This window comes from Bufo bufo, chromosome 10 (genome assembly GCF_905171765.1).
Source record: "Bufo bufo chromosome 10, aBufBuf1.1, whole genome shotgun sequence".
NCBI classification, from domain to species: Eukaryota; Metazoa; Chordata; class Amphibia; order Anura; family Bufonidae; genus Bufo; species Bufo bufo.
This window is the reverse complement of record NC_053398.1, coordinates 16,805,814-16,821,374: the sequence shown is the minus strand read 5'-3', so window position 1 is coordinate 16,821,374 and position 15,561 is coordinate 16,805,814. Positions and strand designations below refer to the sequence as shown.

The window sequence follows — 15,561 nt, the reverse complement described above, 5'->3', positions numbered from 1 at the left end:
AAGTGTCAACAATGTACTGTATATCTATCACCTGGCAATTGTATTCTAATTAGAAATAAAAAAAAACAACTTGCGTATGGGATGAGCAAAACTGCCGAGTGTCTATCCAGCAGGAAGCAATTAATTGTCTGGGTCTAACTCCCTTCACAAACAAAGTTATATGTTTCCCATTTTAACGGTGCCAGGTGCTCACATAAAATCTCCAGCCTTTGCCAAGAGCCGGTGTATAAGTGCATGACATGTTCTTCTGTGTCTTGGCTGTCTGCAGGATTCTTCACGGGTCAGTGGCATGACATACATCCTCAGTACTGGACTAAGTATCAGGTCTGGGAGTGGCTGCAGCAGTTCGTGGACACCAATCAGTTGGACGCCACTTGCATCCCTTTCCAGGAGTTTGACATCACCGGGGAACGCCTGTGCAGCATGACCCTGCAGGACTTCACGCAGGCCGCGGGCGCCGCCGGGCACATCTTGTACAGCCATGTGCAAAGTCTCAAGTGGCACGGTAAGATGCATGTAAAATGTTGGGGGCCACATCTCCCACCAACCCAAAATCAGCCCCCCCCCCCTTCACATATGTCTTGCAGGTTCAGTGGCCGTTCCGATGCTCGGTGCCCAGTTCCTGGTGGTTTTTTTAAGTCTAGCTTTCCGGTCCCTAATGATTCAAAGCCCCATCACCCAGAAGTTTTAGCTCCCAAGTGGAACAAGCTAATATTTGGCCCAGTAACACAGCCATTACCCATTATATGGTCCTCTTCAATTTAGCGTATCAGGCCACCCCTTGGGTACAACAGTATAGTACTCCATCCCCTAGTATCCTGATGTTTCCAATATAGGGTAAAGTGCCAATATAGGGTAAAAATGTATTAATCTGCTCTCCTTTGCAAAAAAAAAAAAGTCTTCAACCATTTTTTTATCCAACTTTTTTATCCGTGGTTACAGACTACAAACAAACCCTGTGTAGTCTGGTCCTCCCTCCCTTCTGTAACCCTCTGGATAGGTCATCAGTATCTGATTGGTGGGGGTCCCACATCTGGGACCCCGCCGATCAGCTGTCTGAGAAGACACTGGCGCTCCTGTGAGCACGGCAGACTTCCCTCTGCCCACCAAGCACAGCGCCGTACATTGTATATAGCGGCTGTGCTTGGTATCATAGCTCAGTCGCATTCACTTCTATGAGGCTGAGCGGCTCCTAGGCCAAGTGACCGATGAACGTGACGTCACTGGCCTAGGAAAAGCTGATAGAAGGCTGCGGCGCTACTGCCGGTGCCTTCTCAAACAGCTGATCGGCGGGTTCCGGGTGTCGGACCCCCACCAATCAAACACTAATAAAATCTCTGAAAACTTCTTTAAAGGGGATGTCCAAGTTATTTTTATTGATGATATATCCTCAGGATAGGTCTTCAGTATCAGATTGGTGGGGATCCGACACCCGGCACCACCGCCAATCAGCAGGTTGAAGAGAAGGCCGCTCGTGCCAGAGAAGCCTTCCCTTCATTATTTACCTGCTCGCCGTCGCAACCGCATCGATGAGCAGTGTAACTACAAGAATTGCCCCATTCACTTCCATGGGGTGGCTCTCTAGTAAACACTTGAATAGTAAAGAGTCTTCCCATAGAAGTGAATGGGACGGCTTCTCGTAGTTACACTGCTCATCGATGCGGTTGCGACGGCGAGCAGGTAAATAATGAAGGGAAGGCTTCTCTGGCACGGCGTGCGCCTTCTCTTCAAGGGTGTTGGACCCCCGCTGATCTGATATTTATGACCTATCATGAGGATAGTTCATCAATAAAAATAACTTGGACAACCCCTTTAAGGACAGATAGAATGGAGACACAAAGGTCTGCACAGGAACTGTATACATATAACGATTACTTTTTTTTTCTACTTAAGACTATTTAAAAAGTTTATACTTTTTTTTATTTTAGAGGCATTGGAGCAATAGTCAATATTTCATAGGGATGGACACAACTTAAAAAAACAACAACCAGAAATTGCTTGGTCTTCTACCTTTCAATTTGGGATCACTCTTAGAGCGTAAAAGGAAACAAACCAAGAACCAATGACTCCTATTGACACCTCAAAATTCTTCATTTCCTTATTTCCCTGAGCTCGGTTTTATATCTTGGCATTACTCCTGCCCTGTTTTGTAAAACTTCCCCCTCGGCAGCATGTAACATGACAAATACACACGTGCAAGGGGTCAGACCAAGCAGCACAAGCCTGAAAGCTGATGTGGTGACCTGATATATGGCTGCCATGAAACATCGGGGTTATTAATAAGGGGGAGGGCTGGTCTTCTATAAGTAACTCTTAAAGACAATGTCTGGTTTGGTAAACCCACTCCCAAATACCCCATTAATAAAGGAGGTTCCTCCAAAGAGCAAAAATTGCGCTGGAGGGCCCAACCCATCAGCGCGTTACAGGGGCAGCCTATTGATTTCTATGAGGATTGTGTAATACTTAATTTCTCCTGTGGGGGCACTGCAAGAATATTGAGCACTTGTTGCAAGTTCTCCCACAGATTAAATCTGATCACTGGAGGGTCTAGTATTGGGATACCCTCCGATCACATAATCTAATCCTAATCTTTTTTTCATTATGCAGTGAAAAAAACCCCGAAATAAAACGGATCAGGCACCCATTGACTTACAATGGTTTTAGTGCCGGATCGGGTTTCTTCATTTTCAATATAATACAACCAGATCCATTTCTGAACGGATGCAGCCGGTTGTATTATCAGGACAGAAGCGTTTCGCTGTGGCTTTTGAGATCTCCTGCCAGATCTCAAAACCGTATAGCAATAACGCCAATGTGAATGTAGCCTTACGTTTATTTTTATTTTTTTACGCACTTATATAGGACTGCTATATTGCGCAGCACTTTACAGACATTAGCATCCAACTGTCCCCAATGGGTCTCACAATCTACGTTCCCTATCAGTATGTCTTTGGAGTGTGGGAGGAAACCGGAGAACCCGGAGGAAACACCCGCAAACACGGGGAGAACATACAGACTCCATGCAGATGTAGTCCTTGGTCAGATTTGAGGCACCAGTGCTAACCACTGAGCCACCATGCTGCCCATCAGAATGGGTGACCCCCTTAAGTGTTGTTTTAATCATTACAGATCACAATCTGCATCTGTCCTTAAGGGTCCATTCACACGTCCGTAAGTGTTTTGCGGATCCGCAAAACACGGACACCTGCAATGTGCGATCCGCAATTTGCGGACCACACATCACAGACACTATAATAGAAAATGCCTTTTCTGGTCCGCTATTGCGGACAAGAATAGGACATGGTCTATTTTTTTCAGGAACGGAATTGCGGATCCCGAAATAGCGGACCCCGAAAAAGCGGATGCGGATCCTGAAAATGCAGATTCGCATCCGTTCCAGCCCCATTGAAAGTGAATGGGTCTGCAAATTGCGGAACGAATGTGGACCCAAATTACGGACGTGTGAATGGACCCTAAAGAGGTTATCCCATGATTGATGTAAAAAATTAAATTAGATACATATCATACAGTACATGACAATCTCTAAACCAAGCTAGAACCAGCACCTCACATCGATCCAGAGATCTCCCCGTTCATTGCTCCAATTGTGACCACCTCAGTGAGAAGGACAAGAGATAAGGAAAAGAACAAACAGCAGGTGGCGCTATACAGATGCATTTTATTGAATAGCTCAGGGGCTATATTACATTTTTAATTTCATGCAATTTACAAAAGTATTCAGATGTAAAAAAAAAAAATGGACAACCCCTTTAAAGTAAAATGTGGCTCAGACCTCTCTCTCTCTGATCTCGTAGGCCAATATGGGAATCAAGTTCTTCAGTCTTTCAATGTCGTTATTAAGACAGAGCAAACAGGTAAGGTTAATACTGTTTTGTTGCATTCATTTGCATATTCTAATGAGAAAGTGGTGGCCATTCCAGTAATTGTCAGTAATGTGCCCAAAAAAAGATCATTAATGGGTTGTCTCTTCCTACCAATCGATCACACCGTCTCCGTGGCCTGGGTTTCTGAAACCCCCTGTGATCAGCAGCAATCACTGGGCTGCCGCTTGCCAGACGTTTTGCCTGCAGTGGCCCCTACAGGAGGAATGTAGTATTACAGGCCCCCTATAAATGAGCAAACCTTCTGCTGTGGATAATATAGAGGGGCTTCTCAAGCAGGGAGCCCCGTTCTTTGACATCCCTATGCCTTATTATTATACATAGTAACAGAAATAGTGCCCCCTGTTGTATTTTATGTCTGCTTCATCCTGGGCAATGGATAGAGTTATCTTTTAATCGTCTGGGTTGCTCATTCGGGGTATTCATAATTTTTTTTGCTCTGGGTGCAAAAACTGATTTACTCCATAGAATAAAAATTGTGATAATTACTGATTGACTGGTGTCTATCTTAGATCCTGGTCCGATTGCTCCCTGGAAAGAAGACCCATTTTTATATGAAAACAGCTATGATGGTAAGTGAGTGTTTCTGCATTTTTAGCCCAGGCGGCCTTAAAGGGGTACTATAGGATGGCCAATTCTTAGGACAGTATTACATTGGTGATGATTCAACAAAGGGACCATAGTGTTCCAAGGAACGTAGCACCGCACAGTGCCATACGTTTCATACTGACTGTGCCTCGTTATAGCACCCTGGGCCCTTTCAGTCAGTTTATCTGAGGGGTTGTAGCAGGCTCGGACTGGCCCACAGGGGTACATGGGAATCCCCCAGTGGGCCCCTGAACAAAGTGGGCCCCTAGTCTCCCATGCCCTGCATAAGTGGCGCATAACACATTAGACTGACCGCACTACATACATATATTCAATGTACAGCAGCTCAACCAGCCGGTGTTCATATAAAAAACTTGTTACATTATTTATTATACTTGAATGTATCCGTATGGTGTGCCCCCAAAATAAATTTTACTGGTGGGCCCTAGGTACCCCAGTCTGACACTGGGTTGCAGGGAGTTGCATAATGTAGGACATCAATATCAAAGTCTACAAAAACTTAAAAAAAAAAATATATGTAGGTCATTTTGTGCTACTACCAGTGACATCACCAAGGACTGATGCATTCCTATATAATGGTGGCCATAGATATAAAAAATTCCCTCCCAGGCCAATTACCAATCCAAATTTTCATTGCCCCATTGATTGCGGAAAATTGGATGAGACAAATTTCCCATGGTAAGAAAATAACTATTGTTTTTAGTAGCGTAGCCATAAGGATTATTCTTGTTGTTTCAATGCGTCTTGGCTACTTTCACACTTGCATTGTTAATTCCGGCATTGAGATCCGGCAGAGTGTCTCAATACCGGATCCGTTTTGATTTTGCACATTAGAATGCATCTGTTCCGTTAGGATGCGGTTGTGTGAAATTAAAACGGAAAAAAAAAACGAATCCGTCACTAAAGACATTGAAAGTCAATGGGTGATGGATCCGTTTTTTTAGGATCCCCCCCCCAAAAAAAAAAACAACTGATCCGTCACCATTGACTTACTTTGTTTTCAGTGCCGGATCCATTTTTTTCCCGTTTTTAGAACCGGACACAAAACCGCAGCTTGCAGCGGTTTTGTGTCCGGTCACAAAACGGAATGCTGCCGGAACGGAAGACATCCTGATGCATCCTGAACAGATCTCTTTCCATTCAGAATGCATGAAACTTTTTTCCGGTATTGAGATCCTCTGCCGGATCTCCATACCGGAGAACAACAACGCAAGTGTGAAAGTAGCCTAAAAACTTAAATACTAAATCTCCTAGTCTTTTCAATCTACAGGTCTTATGGAGACGTAGATGTTTCCATGGTTACAGACTACAAACAAAACCCATGTAGTCAGATTTTGTAGTCATACTGTCTTTGATCTGTCCATTACTAAGACACATTTGTTGGGATTACAAGAAGAAGAAGAGTAGAGTTGCCCGACGATGTGACTGCACAATGAGACTACACAGGGTTTGTTTGTAGTCTGTTACCATGGCAATAACTAGGTCTCTGTAGAAGTTGCATACAAAATCTGCTAGGAGATTTTTTATTTAACACTAATTACAATTGCTTCATTTTTTAAAATCATAGTTTCAATTGTTAATAACAATCTTACTTATCTTTGACCAACTTTAGCAGTGCACAGGATAAATCTGCCTCTGTTTTATGTCCTAGACTACGATGGTAAAACATTCTGCCGTAATCAGCTCTCGGCGGCTACAGCTAATCACTATAATACAGGTAAGATTGTTTTTGTATGTATGTATTATAATGAAATAATCATGTGATGCCAGCAAGTAGTTTCTCCAGAATGTCCTGAATCCTGATGAAGTCTTCAGGTTTGATGTTTCTCCATCCAACTTGTGGCTGTACATCTTGTTCAACTTTTTGAAGCCTAGTGGTCTTCTCCCATGGGTTGAGGGCTTCTTATGATAAGTCTAACTTTTCTCTCTGGTTCTTAAGCCCCTGTCCATTTTTCTTATTATGCCATATGGTCTTTCTAGAGGAGGAATCCCTTTTCAGGCTTGATGTTTCTCCATCCAACTTGTGGCTGCACATCTTGTTCAACTTTTTGAAGCCAAGTAGGTCTTCTCCCATGGGTTGAGGGCTTCTTATGATAAGTCTAACTTTTCTCTCTGGTTCTTAAGCCCCTGTCCATTTTACTTATTGTGCCATATGGTCTTCCTAGAGGGGGAATCCCTCTTCAGGCTTGATGTTTCTCCACCTAACTTGTGGCTGTACATCTTGTTTAACTTTTTGAAGCCAAGTGGTCTTTTCCCATGGGTTGAGAACTTCTTATGATAAGTCTAACTTTTCTCTCTGGTTCTTAAGCCCCTGTCCATTTTTCTTATTATGCCATATGGTCTTCCTAGAGGAGGAATCCCTTTTCAGGCTTGATGTTTCTCCATCCAACTTGTGGCTGCACATCTTGTTCAACTTTTTGAAGCCAAGTAGGTCTTCTCCCATGGGTTGAGGGCTTCTTATGATAAGTCTAACTTTTCTGTCTGATTCTTGAGCCCCTGTCCATTTTTCTTATTCTGCCATATGGTCTTCCTAGAGGAAGAATCCCTTTTCAGGCTTGATGTTTCTTCATCCAACTTGTGGCTGTACATCTTGTTCAACTTTTTGAAGCCAAGTGGGTCTTCTCCCATGGGTTGAGAGCTTCTTATGATAAGTCTAACTTTTCTGTCTGATTCTTAAGCCCCTGTCCCCTAGAGGAGGAATCCCAATGGACTTTGTTTAGGGTCTATTGGCGCTGATGTTCATGGGCCCCTGACCAAACATAAAAGGTCTTGGACTGGAAATTTGCAGTGGATATGAAATCTTGGAAGTAATGAAGTACATTAGGGCACTTTTTCAAGGCTCCATTGGCAAAATGGGCAATCTTTCCCTGGGCAAATTGATCCAGGAGCTGTTTGCCCCCTTGACCATTGGGTCTTCAGTTGGGCACTGCCTCAGTGTACTTCATTACTGTCCAGAAAATGAGCAATCAAAATGTTCCCATCGTAGACCTACTGTTTTATAGAAATAGTTGACACCTGAAACAATAATGCTGTTTTTGCCCCTATGATGTGTGAGAATAGTACGGGTGTAGTGCACTGTATTGCCACACAAGTCAAATGACCCTTTGTCTTCTATATAAAAATTTCATCACCATTGCTGGCAAAGACCAAACCATAGGACAACAATGCTGTTTTTTGTTTGCGTAGCCTATGCAGAACCTGACGTTAAGAAATCTCAGGACCATCCCCAGAGAACCAGCACAAAGAAACACAGTAAGTATTGTTCACCTGCCAATCATTTATATGGGGTAAGTTATCAGGAATCAGCACAGGAGCGGGAAAACCACCTCCAGCTGGAGTGAACCTTGCACCATGCTCAATAGATCACGATTCTTTGGTCATACTTCTAGATATTTCCTATCCCAAGGCAGTAATCTAGGCAGATAACATAGAATTTACTGTAAACAGCGAATTCTGATAAATTTTAACAGATTGGACCACATAAGCCGTCACATACCATACGTTGTATAATGGAGTGACTCATGTAAGGAAGTAAAACAAATAGGAAGCCAAAGAATTTTTCAGTATTTGTCGCGTGTTTTTTTGTCCTTTGAATGGTCCTTGTGTGAGCCACATAGTGATAGGAAGTGTGGGAGAGTAGAGAAAAGAGAATAGCGCCACTTCTGTTCATGTTCGGTATTGCAGCTCACTTGAATGGAGGCTCCGCTGCAAAAAGCAACACAACCTTGTGTTGGAAATGGCTACTCTGCTTTTCAATGCTTTTTTAAATAACTGTAATGGAATTTTAAGTATTATGGGACTGCCCAAGGGCAAATTCCTAACATATAGTTAAGATCTGTACAGGACCCCTAACAGTGACTCCACCAGCAGAATAGTGAGTGCAGCTCTGGAGTATTATACAGGATGTAACTCAGGATCAGTACAGGATAAGTAATGTAATTTATGTACACAGTGACTGCACCAGCAGAATAGTGAGTGCAGCTCTGGAGTATAATACAGGATGTAACTCAAAAGGATACTTGGAGATTTCAGCTCTGGAGTCTTCACAGTTGTAAATGCAGCACTAGGCAATAATACAGGCCTTCCAGGACTTGGATAAAGTAATTATATATACGTTATAGGAAGTGTGGGAGAGTAGAGAAAACAGAATAGCGCCACTTCTGTTCATGTTCGGTATTGCAGCTCACTTGAATGGAGGCTCCGCTGCAAAAAGCAACACAACCTTGTGTTGGAAATGGCTACTCTGCTTTTCAATGCTTTTTTAAATAACTGTAATGGAATTTTAAGTATTATGGGACTGCCCAAGGGCAAATTCCTAACATATAGTTAAGATCTGTACAGGACCCCTAACAGTAACTCCACCAGCAGAATAGTAAGTGCAGCTCTGGAGTATTATACAGGATGTAACTCAGGATCAGTACAGGATAAGTAATGTATGTACACAGTGACTCCACCAGCAGAATAGTAAGTGCAGCTCTGGAGTATAATACAGGATGTAACTCAGGATCAGTACAGGATAAGTAATGTATATACACAGTGACTACACCAGCAGAATAGTGAGTGCAGCTCTGGAGTATAATACAGAATGTAACTGAGAATCAGTCCAGGATAATTAATGTAGTGTATATGCAGAGTGACTCCACCAGCAGAACAGTGAGTGCAGCTCTGGAGTACAATACAGGATGTAACTCAGGATCAGTACAGGATAAGTAATGTAATGTATGTGGACAGTGACTGCACCAGCAGAATAGTGAGTGCAGCTCTGGAGTATAATACAGAATGTAACTGAGGATAAGTACAGGATAAATAATGTAGTATATGTGCAGAGTGACTCCACCAGCAGAACAGTGAGTGCAGCTCTGGAGTATAATACAGGATGTAACTCAAAAGGATACTTGGAGATTTCAGCTCTGGAGTCTTCACAGTTGTAAATGCAGCACTAGGCAATAATACAGGCCTTCCAGGACTTGGATAAAGTAATTATATATACACGTTATCACCTAGAATACAACATATAGTAGAACGGCTCCAGGACTAGCATCTACCAGAGAGAGCAGCAGGAGTGTAATATGCCTTATGTGTTCAATTCCACTTAATTGACCATGAGCATCTCTGTGCAGACCCCCGTGGGACACATCTGTGGGAGTTTATTCGAGATATCCTGCTTACACCTGAAAAAAACCCTGGCTTGATAAGGTGGGAAGACCGCTCCGAGGGGGTGTTCCGATTTCTCAAGTCCGAGGCAGTGGCACAACTATGGGGAAAGAAGAAGAACAACAGCAGCATGACCTACGAGAAGCTGAGCCGTGCCATGAGGTAACATCAAAATGAGCTTAGGTTGGTTGGTGCTCAGGGTTGTACTTTTTTTGTTGGTGGCCCCTTTATGAAGAAGAAAAACAAGAGGAAGCTCCAGTGCAACCTGCTGTGTCCCACTCCTCGGCCAACAGACCTACAGCTTCAAAGTGGAGGTCCACCACAAGTTACACCCCACTTACATGTGACCAAGGGCATGGTGGTCATTATTGCTCTTGTGGCTTTAAGGTACCGACTACTTCATCAACTCCAGCATCCAAGGGCAAAAAGGAGCTAGACAGTTGAATTAAAGGGCCACAACTGATGATTTAGGAGACAAATATAGGGATGAAGAGGGGGGTGTTTGGTCAATCCCCTCTTTGGCAGACCTGCAAAGGGAGGCACACTTACCTGCTTCCCGGTGGTATTGGTTCACCACATCTTCTCTCCTTGGCTGCTCCGCAGCACTCCCAGGATGTAAACTTCCGTTTTGAAGCCTCTGCAGACATTCGCTAGCGCACTTGCGTCATGTCAAATGGCCACGCAAGGGGAGGAGGTCACCTCCGTGGCCAGCAATTGGCTGCAGCAGCGTCAAAACGGTAGTTTACATCCTGAAAGCGCTGCAGAGCAGCCGAGGCCGGGGAGAGAAGGAGCCTGCGCCGGGAAGCAGGTAAGTTTGCTTCCCTTTCCAGGTCTGCCCAAGAGGAGCGGTATGCCAAAACCATCCCAAAGGTGCACAACCCCTTTAAAGAGGACCTGTCACCTCTCCTGACATGTCTGTTTTATTAATAACAATTCTGGAGCTTCTACTCTTATGACTGTATGTTGTCCTATTCCTTTATTATTCCTTCTAGAAGTTATGAATAAATTGCTAGCGGTTTTGAAATTAAGATCCAGCTGGGTGTTACCAGTTGGGGGTGTGTCCCTGCACAGTCTGATGCTATCCAATCAGTGCTGCCAGTGTCAGACCATGCAGGGAAATGGCCTTGATGGTCTGATTAGTGGACTATACATTTGGAGCACTGACAGGTAGTCATGAGAACCAGGTGCAGCCTTTGGGGATTTTTCTATAAAGCTTCTATTCTGTCTATTTAAAATTTCCTATTTTGAGTCATGAAGAAATATTACAGAATGAGTGATCCTTCTAATTATCCACACGGCACTGATCTGATGACATGTGCAGGTGCAGTAGACTCTTTTGCAACCCTAATCTCATCCAGTTCCTCCTGCAGCATCTATAATCTAGGTTATTTACATAGTCTTTCCATTATGTCAAGGCCAATTAGCTTGGAAACTCCAGGACATGTCCTTCAAGCGCCATGAAAAGTAATGAAGCAACTAGGTCAACTCCACCTGTAAAATGCCCATAAAGGGAATGGGAATAGAGGGGAAAATGTTTTCAAATTTCAATACAGACTTGTGTCCTCAATTCTGAGTAAGGGCTCATGCACAAAAAACGGATCCTCCAAAAATACGGATGACGTCCGTGTGAATTCCGTATTTTGCGCAACGAAACAGCCGGCCCCTAATAGAACAGTCCTCTCCTTGTCCGTAATGTGGACAATAATAGGACATGTTCTATTTTTGGCGGAACGGACATAAGGACATACGTAACGGAATGCACGCGGAGTAACTTCAGTTTTTTTTCAAAAAAAAAACGGAACGGACACGGAAAGAAAATACGTTTGTGTGCATGAGCCCTAAATCTCCAATCAAGGGCCACATAATCATAAAGAGACAACGTAGCTGCCATGGGGCCCTTGGAGAGAGAAGGGCCCAGCTGTACTTGCCCACCCTCCCGTTGGCTATTGGATGGTGAGAACCTGTGCAGGACTCCAGCTGGGCGTACCTTTGATATTGCAATGTGCATTGCATCCTCCGTGCATTTCATGGTGCAATGTCAAACAGTGACGCAGCCCAAAGCAACCAGCCTACACGGAATCACCCGCAGCCAGTACGCAAGAGGCGTACAGCCAGCCTGCACGGCAAACCACGTCACGGTGAACCGCACCGTGACATACAGTTATATGATGATGTGTGATTTAGATTTTTTACATCAATCATGGCATTACCCCTTTAAGACACTGCAACGCCAACATTTGATGATGAACTAATACCCTTTGCCGTTTTCTTATCAGATACTACTACAAGAGAGAGATCTTGGAGCATGTCGATGGGAGGCGTCTGGTCTATAAGTTCGGGAAAAACGCGCAAGGATGGAAGGAGAACGACAGCTGAAGCCCACTAATGGAACACTGCAGACACTGACTAATTTATTTATATGGGGGGCACAAGAAGACGCGGGGATTAAAGACTTGGCGCCGGCGATGCCACTTCTCTACACTCAGGAGAATGATTATGTACACAGTTTTCTGTGACTTGCAATATTTTATAGGATTTTGCTGCATTGCATGAGTAGCTCTTGGGAGATTTACACAGATAGTTGGATGTAATAACGCTGGATTATTCTCTTATAATTGTCTTGGTTCCGCTTTGTATGTACAGTACGCTATGTAAAAATATTTCTTTACAGATTTTGCAATATCATTGAAGGCAGCTGCATCATAAAAGGGGTTTCCCGGGACCCTGCGGACGGTCCCCACAAACCCACCTAACTCTGTAGGAGAAAGTCTGTAATATACTTACTGTATCGAGGTTGCGTGGTCACACAACGATCCTCTCCCGAATATCCAGTTTTCACCGACGTCACATCCTTTACCAGGTTTCCGGTCTCAGCTATGGACGGAACGTCACTTCTTCTGTGGAGGGGGCCCAGGGGTGCACCACCAATGAGGCCAGGGGAGGCGATCGCCTCAGGCAGCACCAGGTAGGGGCAAGCGAGGGGCAGCCAAAGGGCCATAGGCAAAATAGAAGGGGTTAGGTTAATAAATCGGCATTGGGGGTTGGGGCGTCATTTCAGTTTTCACCTCAGGCAGCAGAAAGGCTAGGTGCACCCCTGACGGGGCCACAACTCTTCCTCTCCCTGGTGCATGCGAATACTCCTGAATGCACCTCATCTGCACATGCACCAGGGAGAGGAATAGTTCTGACCCCATCTACAGCAGACGTGATGTCCAAGCCCAAGCAGAAAACCTGGTAAAGGACGTGACGTGGGCAGAAGCAGGATTTTCAGAAGAGGAGTGTCCTGAGACTGTGTTCCCATGTGACCAGTCCTACGGTAAGTATATTACAAACTTTCTCCTACAAGCATAATATGTGTGATTGAGGCGGGGCCCTCTGGGTACCAGAATATCCCTTTAAAGGGATATTTTGGTTGAAGCTAATAAAGCTTATTGATTGATGGTTTTCAAGATCTTTGCAATTTAGCAGATGAAAATCTGTCCTGGTCACGTGATGATCACACTAGTGCAGGGCTTGTTCCAGTGAGAGCACAGTTGTGTTTTTGAATGAGCAGAGCATCTGGGCGATCATTACGTGATCAGGACAGACGTCCATCCTCTGGAAATCAACAGCAAAAGGTTTCCATTCACTAAAAACCAGTAGGAATTGATACACAAATGATATTTACTGTAACAGTAAAAAAATAAATCCACTGAAACCATGAAATATCAAGTTTAAAAGGGCTTCTGGGACTAATATGTTTTATTTTATTTCTAAATTTACTTAAATCATGTATCAAAGGCGCCCAATTAACCCAAAACTGTGCGACATGTCGTACCTGCTGATGTCACGTGTCATGTGACATTGTTCGACGGTTCTAGCGCCAGAGCCATGGTCAGGTGATGACTGTGGCATCCGTATGGCACCTTTGATACTGAATATACAGCGATTTATAAAAAAAGACGCACTTTGTTATGTAGGCGACGGTGATGATAGCAGTCACGTTACACGGATTGTTACATGTTGCAGATATAGGGGGCGCTCTTTTAGAGAAAGCAATGGCGTGATGCTGACAGCGACGAATCAGAGATCAGCTTGGATTTCATGTTCAGAGATTCAAAAGGGTTCTCCATACTGAACAACCCCCATCTTAGAATGAAAACCTACTAGTGATCAACTGATCGCTACAGGTCCGCCTTCCAGGTCGTCAGCTGTAATCACCAGTGGAAGCTAAGTGTACCCGTTCACTAAAAGGCTACTCAGACTTTCCCCTGAGATGTCGTATTATGACATGGCGTCTGTTAAACAAAATACGTGCATGATCCTGCCGAGTCCGCCAAGTCGGTTCTCTGCTGTATCCCGTAGAGACCGGTCCCAAGCAGGAGTCCCCTCTTGACATCCATATACTGCAGATGGGACAACCCCTTTGCAGTTATATTCTGATTGGCTGCTTTGAGCAACATGGCCTCTTTACTGCTCACATTTTTGCCAAAAATAAATAAAAATACATGATCTTGCCTAGTCCGCCAAAGCCGGTTCTCTGCTGTGTCCCGTAGAGAGAGGTCCTAAGCAGGAGAGTCCCCCCTTTGACATCCATACACTCCAGATCGGACAACCCTTGTCACTGTATTCTTATTGGCTTCTTTGGGCAACATGGCCTCTTTACTGCTCTCATTTTTGCCAAAAATAAATAAAAATACATGATCTTGCCGAGTCCGCCAAAGCCGGTTCTCTGCTGTGTCCCGTAGAGAGAGGTCCTAAGCAGGTAGAGTCCCCCCTTTGACATCCATACACTCCAGATCACACAACCCTTGGCACTGTATTCTTATTGGCTTCTTTGGGCAACATGGCCTCTTTACTGCTCACATTTTTGCCAAAAATAAATAAAAATACATGATCTTGCCGAGTCCGCCAAAGCCAGTTCTCTGCTGTGTCCCGTAGAGAGAGGTCCTAAGCAGGAGAGTCCCCCCTTTGACATCCATACACTCCAGATCACACAACCCCCTGGCACTGTATTCTTATTGGCTTCTTTGGGCAACATGGCCTCTTTACTGCTCACATTTTTGCCAAAAATAAATAAAAATACATGATCTTGCCGAGTCCGCCAAAGCCGGTTCTCTGCTGTGTCCCGTAGAGAGAGGTCCTAAGCAGGAGAGTCCCCCCTTTGACATCCATACACTCCAGATCGGACAACCCTTGTCACTGTATTCTTATTGGCTTCTTTGGGCAACATGGCCTCTTTACTGCTCACATTTTTGCCAAAAATAAATAAAAATACATGATCTTGCCGAGTCCGCCAAAGCCGGTTCTCTGCTGTGTCCCGTAGAGAGAAGTCCTAAGCAGGAGAGTCCCCCCTTTGACATTCATACACTCCAGATCACACAACCCTTGGCACTGTATTCTTATTGGCTTCTTTGGGCAACATGGCCTCTTTACTGCTCACATTTTTGCCAAAAATAAATAAAAAGACATGATCTTGCCGAGTCCGCCAAAGCCGGTTCTCTGCTGTGTCCCGTAGAGAGAGGTCCTAAGCAGGAGAGTCCCCCCTTTGACATCCATACACTCCAGATCGGACAACCCTTGTCACTGTATTCTTATTGGCTTCTTTGGGCAACATGGCCTCTTTACTGCTCACATTTTTGCCAAAAATAAATAAAAATACATGATCTTGCCGAGTCCACCAAAGCCGGTTCTCTGCTGTGTCCCGTAGAGAGAGGTCTTAAGCAGGAGAGTCCCCCCTTTGACATCCATACACTACAGAACGGACAACCCTTGTCACTGTATTCTTATTGGCTTCTTTGGGCAACATGGCCTCTTTGCCTCAATTTTTTTTTGCCAAGAATAGATAAAAAATACATACAAGATCCCGACGAGTTCACCAAATCTGTTCTTTACTGTGGCCCACAGAGAGGAGTCG

General features: G+C 44.3%; 1 protein-coding gene across 1 annotated transcript in view; it reads left to right on the top strand.

The window, feature by feature from the left end:
- EHF (ETS homologous factor) overlaps positions 1-14,484 on the top strand; it is a 53,837-nt gene extending 39,353 nt beyond the window's left edge. Inside the window, exons 3-9 of the mRNA XM_040410691.1 lie at positions 269-505; positions 3,816-3,875; positions 4,415-4,474; positions 6,163-6,228; positions 7,698-7,763; positions 9,632-9,827; positions 11,942-14,484. Coding sequence (XP_040266625.1) covers positions 269-505; positions 3,816-3,875; positions 4,415-4,474; positions 6,163-6,228; positions 7,698-7,763; positions 9,632-9,827; positions 11,942-12,041 — 785 coding nt within the window. The 3' untranslated portion in view covers positions 12,042-14,484. The remainder of the gene's footprint in view (positions 1-268; positions 506-3,815; positions 3,876-4,414; positions 4,475-6,162; positions 6,229-7,697; positions 7,764-9,631; positions 9,828-11,941) is intronic.
- The last annotated feature ends 1,077 nt before the right edge of the window (positions 14,485-15,561 follow it).